At 36.4% G+C, this 13,850-nt stretch overlaps 1 protein-coding gene across 1 annotated transcript in view; it reads left to right on the top strand.

Moving 5' to 3' along the window:
* Nucleotides 1-13,850, top strand: part of LOC140796105 (protein CHROMATIN REMODELING 4) — a 39,597-nt gene that overhangs the window by 14,189 nt on the left and 11,558 nt on the right. The window contains exons 7-8 of the mRNA XM_073148974.1: nt 6,274-6,431; nt 11,508-11,622. Of these exons, the coding sequence (XP_073005075.1) occupies nt 6,274-6,431; nt 11,508-11,622 (273 nt within the window). The remainder of the gene's footprint in view (nt 1-6,273; nt 6,432-11,507; nt 11,623-13,850) is intronic.

A 13,850-nucleotide genomic window follows, 5' to 3' on the forward strand; every position in this document is an offset into this window, starting at 1 on the left:
TCACCACTGAAACACATGCCTTCCAAACCCCACGATTACTGCGAGTTCAAACTCGAAGACGAAATTAGATTTCAAGTCATGAGAAAAAAGTTAGAGTTATCGAGTATCATCAAGATTAAGAGATAACTGGAGAACCCATGGTTAGATAGATTCGTGGTTTTGAGGTTGTGAGGGATGGATGACAAATATATTAGAATAGATTGTAGAAATGGGTGGTCAAAATGGGCGTGGTGGTGATCGCCAAGAGTGGCAATATAGTGGTGGTGATGGTGGAAATTGATGTAGTCGGTAGTGATGGTGATAGAGAAGAAGTAGAGTCGTACCTTGAGGTCAAGGGGTTTGGCTAGATGAGGAGGTAGGCAGCGATAGCCAGTCTAGGTGGTGGTTACGGTGACCACGACTTGGAGTTAAGTCGAACAAGGAAGGAGAAGGTCGATCTTGAGAGAATAATTCAATAATCCAAGATAATTCAGATTAGAGTACACCACATATTATATAATGGCTTCCTAATTGACTTGATAGTTCTAGTTTAATTAGCTTAGGACCAACCGACTCAAACCAGATCCTAATGCATCAAATCAAAGGTTAGACTCTAGGCCTAACCGATTACAATTAGGTGGACACCACAAGCATTGTTGGTGGCTACCTAACTTCACTCAACCAACCTAGCTTAAAAATCTTGGGTTTGACTCACTCAGCATAAATTCTATGCAACAAACGACCAAATAACAAATGAATTACAAAAATCAAATAGATAAATGGTCGGGTTGGATGTCAAATCCTCGACCTCACCCTCGTTGCCGGTGCCCAATGTAATTCAGCTTCTCCTCCCAATCGGTTTGTAACAATGTATTGTCGTTTACCACATAATAGTGGATATATATTCAAATTAGGGAAGATAGTTAGGGGGTGCATTTACTATAGATAATAATTACATCAGCTGGGGAACTAGAAGTGATATTTCACTTGGTAGATGTTATGATCCTAAATTGGAATCATCACCTGCCATAAACCCCAATAGACTGAGATATACGAAGTCTTAACGTTAACTTTCCAAAATCTATGATATAAACGAACTCAATGTAAATTAATAACTCCAATTCAATTAGATAAGAACTCTCAAAGTAATAAATAAGTTCAAAATTAGACAATCAATGACTTTCAAAATAATAAAAGAAAACAACTAATGCAATTAAAAGAAAAATCAAATCCCAAGCAGAGGTAAAATGGGTCCCAGTGGACCATGTTCATTCGCCATGCCGATCAATATCTAAATTTTGTTAAGAGAGTTTTATGAGCTAATAACTTCAGTTATTACATGAATCCACTCAAAAGCAATCTAGAAACCATACTTAGTAAATCATGATTTTAAAATCTAAGGTTCAACAATTTATAATAGACGGATAATACCAAGCATGCTTGTGACAAGAGTAATAAAGCACGAGTGATAATGATGTGAGTAACAAACTGATGACATGCTCAAGTCTCATTATACGTCCGATTAAGGTCAACAAGAAGTGTCATGTGATAAATGCATCATAGTACCCTCATAGAGATATTTGGTATAGTTTGAGACTGTTTGTTAACCCTACCAGATTTACATAAATAGATCTCCATATGGTCAAGAATAAGTTTGTTCTCTGAATTTAAAGATAGACTCGAGCCATCATAAGGAGGTTTTTGATCTAGTCTGTTCTCAAGGTCATATCTACTCATAATATAGGCTGGTCAAGTGAGAGCCAGTGTGCTTGCTGTGGCCATGGGTGGCCTGGTGCTCTCCCGTGTGTTTGTTTCGGTCCAAAGTACCTTTGTACCAATATTCAGCGCCCTAAGCTTCTCTTTCATCATCCATGCTGTGTGGAAGATGTTCCGGCAGCCTTTACCTCAACTTATACGTTATAGAGGAATCTGGTAATGAAGCTGCTTTAAAGACTAGAGTCCAACCATCCTAGAACTCTATTAGCAACCCTTTCAAACTCCTCTTGATATGCTTAGGCAGCAGTAGTCTGAACAAGTTTCGAGAGAGTTGCCTCAAAGTCCTTGTATTCAGATAGATCGGGTCGTAAACAAATCACACCTGCGAACTCATCCCATATTCGAAATGGTCTATTCCTTTAGGATGATTGGAACCATCGTAAGATGATATCCTCTACGTGAAAAGAGGTCAGCAAGACCTTAGAGCCTTAAGGTTTGTCCTGGTAGGAGAAGAAGAACTATTTTGCTCGATAGACCTAGTCGAGTGGGTTGTCGCACTAAACTTAGGAAAGTTCAGTAGTGCAAATCGGCTTTGAAAGTTTGAATTGCCATTCCGCATGCCTCTCTACATCCATTTTCATCTTGGCCATGGTAGGATACCTCCGTTGCCCTTTGGTACGGCTACCATTGGTCATCATGCTTAGTCCATGGGTCATGTGCGGGGTTGCATATATTCGTGGCAGCTGGAGCACGTAACCCATTTATAGGAGCGCCATTTGCTCTTCGCTTTGGAGTGGGCTACAACAGTGCTTGAGTTTGTTTTCTCAGGGGTGAGAAGGCTTGTCATTATGTCGAGGCAACGGTGGAGGAGACAGCGGTGGAGGCGACGAGTAGGGCTGCGCGTTGGTATGGTAGCGACATCCATTGCCGAAGATCTAATCGACAGTGGGTTTGAATCAGTTGTTGCTTATCTTGTGGAGAATGAGAGCGTTTTCTGTGATGACCATTTTCAACTCGGCAAGGGTAGATCTCATCATGACTAGCACGGATGTGAGATCAGGTGGTGTGATATATGGTGTCAAAGAATTTAGATTCGCATATTCCTTCTCGCAGACATGGTTTTGGTGGTGGACATAGTGAGGAACATTGGCTCTTATACCAATAATGATGCCATCTTAGAAGCTCTGATGCCAATAGTGGTACAATCCAACTAGGGTTGCACCCGAATTGACCTAAGTCAGCTAAAGGGCTTACTCTAGCTGCTGTCTAGATTTGGTGTGCACCGAGCTTGGTGGGTATGTGCTGGCTCGACCTGGCAGTCTTGGTCTTCTAAAGGCGATATGCACTAGAATTATGGGGTGTGCACTGGTGTAGGGCTGAGGTGCTAGTTCGGTTGATCCAGCTTGTTGGTGTGTTTGAGGCTTTAGGTGGTGCGTCTAGGGATTGGTGGAGGTCAATTGGTGGTGGTTAGACACTCCAGATAGCGCTGTGGAAGGGCTTAGCTAAGTGATATGAAGATTTAGGGTTTGAGTATGGTCTTGATAGGAGAGAGAAAGTGAGATAAAAGAAATATTAGTTTATTCAATAATTCAATGCTCACCTAGGTTACAAACCAAAAGGTCTTATTTATAGGAAATAAAGATAACTAAAACTGGATGAGAAAAACAAACTAATAAGCTTTTTAAACTAGTTTTCCGTATCCATCTTAGATTAGATCACAGTTCTGCTCTGATAAAGTCTGAATCTAAACAAAATTTGAATACAAAAAACATAGATCACGACATTACTGAATCAATCTATCTGGTTTCATATTTTTTAGACATAATATGAATATTTGCTGATTATTTTATTAGAACTATGTAGACAAATTCTTGTAGTTCAAGGACTTGGCCTATAAAGCATAGATATGGAGACATGGATATAAGGAACAACAAATTCTTAAAATTAGGATATATGTACGTCATGGATATGCCAATAAATAAATAAACAAATAATATTTTTTAATTTATCGTCAACCATATAACATATGGTAAAAAATTAAAACATCCTATAAATGATAAAATAAAAGGAAAGAAAACTAGGGAATTAGTATCTACATGCCTAAAATGTTAGAATAATATTGTAACAGAAACTGATATGAAACTCAAAATGTTAGTAAAACACTGAAATCTAATTCAAATATTCATCTACAATTAATTTTGATTTTTAAATAGCTTTAAAATTATATGTTTAATTTATTATAAAATAAACAATGCTTAAAGTATTATGAAGGATTGGATGATCTTTTACACATATAAAGTATATGTTTTATTTCATCTGTTCCCCTCCAAAAAAAAAGAAAAAAGGAAGTGGATGATCAAGAAATATATTGGAGCTGCACTAGAGCCGTATTCCACCGTATTGGAGTCATATCACCTCATATTGAAGCCATATCGAAAAACTAAAATTAAAATTTTTAGTTCTGTTACTTCTTCAGCCCTTTCCACATATTGGGCTGTATCAAGACCATATCGGGGTCCAATATGTATTAGAGTACCGGTACAGAGGGGTAAACGAAATATTTGTGCTTCTTAGACTGCCTAATTTGGATTCAAACTCAACTTAGACTTGGATTATAACAAACACATATGATAACTGAATACATCTTATAAGCAAAATATCTTCACAGCGTATAAATGGTTAGTTTAAGTAATTAGACTAGTGTGTTAGGGATTTAAGCTTTTTTAGAGTTTTGGCAAGTCTGCGCGGTACTCTAACTTCTTTGAAGAAGGAAGTAAGCATCAAAATAAAGTCAGTATAGAAATTAGAAATGAGAAAGAGCTTTCAATAACACTTGGATAAGACAAGCTTTCTCGGTGAAGTCTTACTTATCATTTACTAAAACGTTAGATCCTTATTACAACTAAGTATAAAAGCCTGTATATAGGCCAAGGTAAATTTAGCTACTAAATTTCCTAAATATTTAGCTAAAAGACAGCAATAAGAGGTGTCAAGCCTTATCCTTATCTACAAAGTTTCATAAACATCTTTCCTAGATATTTAGGATGCTAAGAATGAGGCCAAGAGAGACTATCCTTATTCTAACCTATCCACTAAATAGATAAGCTCAAATCTTGCCAAATTACTATATTTTCATTAGGTTTTGCTATTGCATCGCTTAATTCTTTAGACTGTTATGATACCATAGTTCCCAGTTTCGGCTGATCCCGAGTGGGATTGGCCGATACGAATCGGGATCGGCACTAGCCGATCCCAATCCTAGTCGAATGGCTAGTTTCGGCTAGGGTATCGGTTGATTTAGCCGATACCCGATCTGTTTCGGAAAAGATTGGCCGTATGGGCCAATCCTACCCGAAACTGGTTGGATCCGACCCCACCCCTCCATATGCCTCTCTTTCTCTCTTTTCTCTCTTTTTCTCTTCTTTCTCACTTCTTTCACCGACGACTTCGACCTCCAGCGACATTCTCCAACGAAGACCCGACGACCTCAACCTTCGGCTATCTCGGATGAGTTTTTATTATTATTATCTTTTTCAATTTTGAATTCCTCTCATTTCCTCTCTCTTTTCTTGCACCAAGTAGATCTGACAACCTCTATTGTTGCTGTTGCGGTGAAGTAGCAGCACCAATTGCTGAGAGCCTGAGAGAAGGAGGGGGGAGGGGGAGGGGAGGGGGGGGGGGGAGAGCTCGATATTCATAAAAAATTTGAATTTTAAGTAAGTTAATATATTTTTTAAGTTTTAAGCTTTCATATGTGAGTAATATTTATTTTCTTATTTTTCTCTCATTTTTTCTAAATTTTTAGAAAATTTTCTACATTTTTAAATAATATTTAAAATTTTATGTAACTAAAATATAGTCCGATCCGATGCGAGCGGCCGATACGGCCGATATGTATCGTTTTTCCAGATGGCCGATCCTGATCTCAATCCCAATCTTGGGAACCTTGTATGATACTTTTGTTTCGACTAAAATTTTGATGGGCGTCACAAGTGGCTCTTCTATATTTGTAAGCTTGCTGTGGTTGGAGGAATTCAGGCAGTGGAGACATATCTAAGAGAGCTCCCATGTTCTACCTATTATAGAAGTGTTAATGCAGTCAGCTCCTGCCAATGAGGGGTCTAGGAAAGCAAGATATATGCAGCCTTACCTAGATTATACAGAGGATTGTTTCCATTGCTCAAACTCATTGTTTACCTATTATATAGTAGATAAATAAGATAAGGAAGATTTGGTTATACTGGCTAGATTCAAACTGTTGGACCTCTTAATGCAGCACTACTATATTTCTTCTCTTTTTATGTGAATATGAATAGGACTCCTTTTGTCAACCGTTTCCTACTAGTCATTATATTTGTTAAATGAGTTTCTATTGCTGTAATTTTGTGATAAATATTTCTAGATATGGAGGTAATAATTCTTTAGTATCTAATAAGTAATAACCATTCATATTTTTGTGATGGTTGAAGTCTCTTATTTTTCTAAATGGTTTTTTTTTTTTACTTATTGACAAGATATCTCTATTGACTGCATTATTACTTTGATATTGATTTTGTTTCTGTTTTCGGTGTAAATCAGTCAACAGATTGGAACGATGAACTCAATGAAGAAGCAGGGGTAGCTGAAGTTCTCCCTTATACTTCTGGTGAGGGGCGTGAGCAAGCATCTGAAGCAAAGGAAGAGAATGCAAACAATGGGACTGAGGAAAATGATTGGGATAGGCTTTTACGAGTCAGGTTTGTACTATGTAGTGCCTAATGTAATCTCTTTCCGTGCGAGTACCAATGCACAGTTCTCGCCTACATGAGATACTTTTTTGTGATGCTTGTTAGTATCTAATATTTCTTTTTGTGTATTTAATAGGGATCTCTTGTCCTTTATTGGTGGGACTGTAAATCGTCCTCCTGAGGAAACTTCAGGTTGCCTTAGTTTCTAACATATAGATATCTCAGAACTATGGATTAAATGTTTATCTGGTTAATTTTGGAGGTATAGATAGTTCTTTTAGATTGTACACTATCAGCCAACCTTGCAGCAATTAAAACTCATTGGACAAATGTAAATTCTATACAATGTAACATGTATAACATTAGAAATTTTCTTACAGAAGATTTCTAGGTTAATGCACTCTTTTTTTTAAAGTTTCTCGTAGTTATAACTGAAATTTTTTGGTTAATAGGAAGATTATAATGTTTTCAATCTAGATGAGAAACCAAATGCCTCTTAAGTTGGAGTTCTAGATGGTTGGTCGTAGTTCTGATTTTGAACTTTCCTTATTATGATATTGTGCTATTTGTTATATATGCATGTAAACCATGGTTCCTAGTTTCATTGGCCGAAACGGATCGGGATCAGCCCAATCCCGATCCTTGGCGGTCGGGTATCGGCCGGATCGGCCGATCCCACCCGAGATGAGCATGGGTAAGAGAGAAAGAAAGGGGAAAGAGAGAGAGAAAGAGAGGGAGTAAGAGAGGGAAAGAGAGGGAGGAAGAGAGAGAGGGAAAGAGAGAGAAAGAGAGATGGAGCAAGAGAGAGGGAAAGAGAGAGAGAGAAAGAGAGTTTGTGGGTTGTAGTAGTAAGAGGGAGAGGGAAGAAGAGAGAGAGGGGAAGAGGAGAGAGAGAGAGACATGGAGAGAAAACAAAAATTAAAAAACTATATTAAAGAGGGAAAGAGGTGGTAGTCAGTGAGGGAGAGGGAGAGTTTTTAAGGAAGAGAGTTAGTAGGAGAGGGAGTTAATTAGAGAGAGAGTTTGATAAGAGAGTTAGTGGGAGAGAGTTTGATAAGAGAGAGTTAGTGAGAGAGAGAGTTTGATAAAAAAGAGAATTAGTGAAGGGAAGGTAAGAATTTTTTTTAATTTGCGTGGGAGAGAGAGAGTGTGAGTGGTAGAAAGGGGGAGAAATAGAAATTGAGAAAGTAGTATTTATTTTTTAATTTTTAGACTTTATATATGAATAATTTATATTTATATCTTATTATTATTTTTCTAAAAAATTAAGAATTTTTCTGTATTTTAAAAATTATTTTAAATATAGGCCGATACGAACGGCCGATACTGCCGATACCGCCGATACATATCGTTTTTTCATACGGCCGATCCCGATCCAGATTCCGATACTTAGAACCTTGATGTAAACCCATCATCTATGATTTATCTTAGGAATTGTTCTTTAATCTTCTTTATGTATATTTCCTTGCTTCAATATAATTTTCAGTTGACATCACGGTCAAACTTATCACACTCTTTGGAGATGTGAAAGCATTAAAGTAAAGGTGTATACTAAATTAAACTTGAATTAGGACAAACATAGAAACACTAGGGGTACGCCCTCTATAGACAAGTATAGCCGGTGAGTTCCATTTTCTTTCTTTATTTTGCATAGTCAATATTATATGAATTAAAACAAATTAATACTTGTGGAGTTATCTATTAGACTTTCTTATTATGTTCATTGGAAGAATTAAATTGTGAACTTGTTTTACCTTATTATTTTACAAAGTTGGCTAGCATGGTCATGATACTCATGATTCTGAACTTCAAAAGTATAGTAGTGCATTTCTTTTTCAAGTATTATCGATACTTATTTGAATAAGGCAAGTACAGGCCAAGAAGAGAGGAAGTTATTGCATGGAAAGTAGAAACCAAGCTTAATCCCATGCAAACTAGTTTTATGAAAGATAGCTCAACATATCTATAAGTAGCTTGATTCAGCATCATGAAATTTTGAACCCAAACTGGTATAGGAAAGAAAAGGGTTCTCTAGCAACAATTTGATACTGAATATGGCTATTTTAGAGGCTGTTGATGAGCTTGAGTTCAGGTATGAATCTTAAAGAGTTCTAGAATGATTTATGGATAAAGAAAGATTAGCTTTAGGACAAGTATTAGGAATTAGGGTTTATACTCTTTGAAATCTAGATTTAGATGCTGAAAGCAAGATAACATTGTTTTGCAGGAAACAAGGGCTGTGAAGGAGAAATAGAAAAAGAGAAGAAAACAATAAGATGATAGATTATAGATAAGTGATAACTACAAGACCATTCTGTCTCATCAAAATCACACCAAAGGGATGGCCTCACTGACACCTCACACAAAGGAAGGAGTAGAAGGTCTCCTTTCCGCATTTCTTTGAAACAAAACAATAGCGATTGTTACAACTTACAAGAGACCTCTATCCTATATTTTTTTTTCTTTGAAAACAGTTGAAGGTATCAGTTCCAGGATCGGAATCGGCCGCTTGAAATAACGTTACATATTTGTTGTATTGGCTAAATCGGCTCCATTTCGTACTATTCAGATTGGATATCAGCCAAATCAGCCGTATCAGCCAATCCATTTTGGCTACAAATCTCGACCGGTTGAAACTTCAAAAAGAGATTTTACTTATTTAGTTACCAATAAAACCTAACCAAATACGAACTTATTGATCCAAAGGCCATAAATTGAGCCTAAAACAGATCCTAAGTACAAAAGTTACAAAAATACATGAAAATAGGTCAAATAAAAGACATATTAGGAATAGTCCAAATAAACTTAATCCTAAGCAGACTTAACTCAATAAAGATACCCAAAGACTGTAATTCGCCTTTATGCTCCTACATCGTAGTAGTTGCTTGATGAAACCAATGATATTTAGAGATATTTTTAGGCCTTCGGCATGTCAATTTTTTAATTTTTGGTTTAAATATATGTATTGAAATCCACATTATAGTGTTTTATCTTTTAGATTATTTTTATAAATGACCTATTTTATTAAAGATAAAACATAATTTAGTATAAATATTATTTAACACATAATATGATTAAATACATTAATTAAAACTAATATTAATGATCGAATACTCCGTAATATAATTAAACATATAATAACATTCAACACATAATATTAATTGATAATAGTTCAAGAATTAAAACTAATATCTAGTTAAACGTAGAATGGGAGGAGGATTAAAGATTACATTTGCCGGCACAAGAATAACACAAGAATGTTGCATTAAATACTATTTATAATCTTGAAAACTCATTTACTAATAGTATTGCTCATTGTAACGTTTTATATAGTCTTCATATAAATATGAATTTTGCAATTCTCCTATGATATGATATGGATAGTGAACATTCACGGGAACAATTGAGACCAGCATTGGCACATGCACACCATAAGCATATGCAGATTGTGGATATGAAGTATAATAAGGGTGTCATAATTTTGGTTGGGGTGATTCATATGATGATAATGATGAAGAACTCATTATCCTGTGGGCGCACTTCTCTTGATGTCTTGCTACTTATAGATTCAACTCCTTCCTCATCTAGCTGTAATTATATTGAGCTTAGATGATCCCTTTTCTTTCTTTTGTCTCTAATAAATTCTTCCTCGTGGTTGTCTAGGTCTGGCCCCGTTGTCTTTATCTTGGATGGCATGTGTGAAGTTTTTCTTCTTTGTAAAAATAATACTTCTTTGAGAAGGTTGTGTGGCAGGAATAAATGTCTCATCTTTATCATTATCGTCACTAGACTGAGTCTCGTCATTATCACCATCGCCATTAATATCACTATTATCATTATCATTATCATCTCTAGTCTCATCATCATCATCAATTTATCTAAGCCTTTTAAGAGATCAATTGATCGTGAAGATGATTTAACTCAACTAGTAGCTGGTCGTGAAGATCCAACTAGACTAATAATTAATTGATGATGATTGATGGAAATAAGAATAAATTAAAAATATGGGCTCCATGTCATATCATTTTTGTTAGAAAATAACTAAAATTGATTTGTTGATGATTAATGAAAATAAAAAAAAATTATAAAAAGAGTTCCACATCGGTATAATGACCGGCACGCGGCGGTGCTGGACCGGCACAACACGTGCCGATCTGAATGCGGGTGTGCTATTGACATGGTGGCGCACCCCGTGACCCGTGCCGCTACTATCATGGCAAGTGCCGGTCGGCATGGTCATCCTTGGATGAAACAATATATAGGCATTATTAAGTCATAACTGGGAGTTTGAGAAACTATTGATGTTATTGGCTTGGTTGCCAAGGCTTGGTTGCCATTGAAGATGAAAACTACTAAGGAAAAGATACCCCAATAGTTAGGCCAAAATTCAGAGTGCAACTGTGAACATTTATTTGCATTTCTCAACCCTCTTATAGTCTAATATATATGCAACTGATTAATAGACATTCTTTTTAATATAAAAGACCAAAATACCTTTTTTTTACAATAAATGGTAAAAAAATGATTTTTTGGTGAAAGTCCTTGAGTCATGCTTTTCTGATTTCAATCCTTTTCACGTTAAATTTAAAAATTGCAAATCTTCTATTCATAAAGGGCAAATTTGGTCAAAAGTTTGAATGTTTTAATGAAAAGTTATCTTTTCTGTTAGTTTTGGACAGAAAAACTAACTGTTACACACAGATTAGAACTATAAATGAGTTAAGTGACAAATAAATATTCAAAGAGGCACTTTGAATTTTGGCTTAGCCACAAGAGGTAAAACGTATTTTCCTCTTTCTACTAACCTTGGTCCTATAAAATTTCTGTGGCTAGTTGTATTAAGTTGTAGCAGTATAAAGGATAGTATAGTTCTACTGTCATGCAAGTTGCCTCATCAAAAGCATATACTTTGTTTATTTAGCCTTTTAATGAAATTATGCAAGAACATAAACATATTTTTATTTGCGAAGCTTTAAAGGATTTACATTTCTGCTTGGGATGCATAACCTGTATCACAATTTGTGAATGGTAGAAATTATGCGGGACATGGGGTAACAAATGTTGAATCTTTGATGTTGGGTTCAGGTGGGAGAAGTATCAAGTTGAGGAGGAGGCAGCTCTTGGTCGTGGGAAGCGCTTGAGGAAAGCAATATCTTATAAAGAAGCATTTGCATCAATACCAAGTGAAGCTTTAAGTGAGGTAATGACCTCATCTGAAAGTGAAAATTTTCATTGATTGTATCAAGCCTTGCTTGGTGTTTACTCAATTTTTTTCTGATTGATTTCTTAATAATGAATATTTAATTTCTGATCTTAGTTCTATTATCAAGAAAAAAATGTTTACCTCCTTGCAACTTTTGAGCAAGGATGGGAAGCTAATGTTTGAATGGTTCTGGGAGAAGATATAGTCCACAGGACAGCACCCATTGACACCTAGTATCTAAAATAAATGCGCTACCATGCTGCATTACATTGCTTAGCCAATATTGTGGAAAATATGAGGGAAAAATTGTGTTACTTATGTTTTACAAGAGCCTCTATCGGGCTATAAGTAATAATTTACAGAGAAGGAGAAAATAGCAGCTAACAAGAGAAGGAGAAAATAGCAGCTAACAAGAAAAGGAAACCCTATATTTGGGAATCCCTAATTTTTTGTAACCAATTTCCTAAGCTTAAGGGAAAAGATATTTACACAATCCCTTATTTGTAAACGACCACCAATCAAGGGATTCAATCTCTATTTTTCACACTCCCCCTCAAGCTGGTGAATTGATATCCTTCATTCCCAGCTTGGAAATTAAATCTTGGAATGTAACATTGTTGAGTCCTTTTGTAAGGACATCTTTTGACCTCCCGTGGGAATATAAGGTGTGCAAATTAATTCGCTTTCTAACTTTACCTTGATGAAATGCCTGTCTATTTTAATGTGCTTAGTCCCGTCATGCTGCACTGGATTGTGTGCAATACTGATTGTAGATTTATTGTCACTGTAGAGCCTCATTGGTCCACTCCATCTCACATACACCTTGTGCCATTGCTCTAAATTCTTCTTCTGCACTAGATCGTGCTACAACATTTTATTTTTTTGCTTTGCCATGTTACTAGATTTATTCCAAGGAATGTATAGTAAACCGAAGTCGACCTCCTATCTACTAGAGATCCTGCATAATCAACATCTGTATAGGCCTCAAGGACTAGTTTAGAGTTTCTCTTGAACATTATCCCCTTTCCAGGATTAGCTTTCAAGTAGTGAAGTACACGGTAGACTGCCTGAAGGTGAATTTCTTTAGGATTCTGCATAAATTGGCTAATGACGCTCACAGAATATGCTATACCGGGCCAAGTGTGAGAAAGATAGATGAGCTTCCCAACTAGTCTTTGATACATCTCCTTATCTACAACTCGTTCTTCATCTGATTCTCCAAGTCTGATTTGGCTCTATAGGTGTTGCAACTAGCTTGCTTGCGAGCATACCCGTTTCCTTGAGAAGATCAGTAACATATTTTTGCTGTGAAATGAAGGTGTACTGTTTTGAGTGAGCAACTTCGATCTCCCTGACTCTGCTTATATCCAATAGTTGTTATCACTGGTAAATCTCCCAAACCAAGCACGAGGTGATTGTTTCAGCCCATACAAGGCCTTCCTTAACTTGCACACCTTGTTTCCTTGTACTCCAAATCCTGGTGGAAGACTCATATAAATTTCTTCATCCAAGTCCCCATGTAGGAAGGCATTCTTCACATCATACTGTTGTAGTTCCCAATTATAGTTAGCCGGCAAAAATAGTAGTATCCTCACAGTATTCATTTTCTCAACTGGAGGCAAAATTTTCATGATAATCAACTCTATATGTCTGTGTGTACACTTTTGCAACCAACCTTGCCTTGTAACGCTCCAACGATCCATTAGCCTTATATTATAGAGAACACCCACTTACAACTCACTACCTTTTTTACTTTTGGTAGATCAACTAACTCCCATGTTCCATTCTTTTCTAATGCATCCATCTCAACTCTCATGGCTTTCCTCCATTCTCTATCAGCCAAAGCCTCAGATAAGTTGTTTGGAATATAAATTTCATTCAGACTCGTAAGAAAGCTCCTACGGGTTGGTGAGAATTTTTTGAAAGACATAAAATGGGTGAGTGGATATAAATATTGTTTAGTACATTCTCGGGTTCCTTTCCTAATGGCTATAGGCAAATCTTTGTCATTTGTTTCAAGTTCAGGGAGCTGGTGTTCTATAAATGGAAGGTCAGATATCGTTGCCTCATTCTTAGAAGATAGATTGGAGACTTGGACTTGCATTGGATCAGGAGCTGGACCGTGCCTTTTCGAGTACATCTTCCCTTTCTCGAACTGTATATGATCAAAAGTTCTATTACCCTATACAGGAGTCAGAATAGGAGACGCAATGTTCACTTTGGTT

This window comes from Typha latifolia, chromosome 10 (assembly GCF_019914945.1).
Source record: "Typha latifolia isolate L0001 chromosome 10, TyphaL0001v2, whole genome shotgun sequence".
Classification (NCBI taxonomy): domain Eukaryota; kingdom Viridiplantae; phylum Streptophyta; class Magnoliopsida; order Poales; family Typhaceae; genus Typha; species Typha latifolia.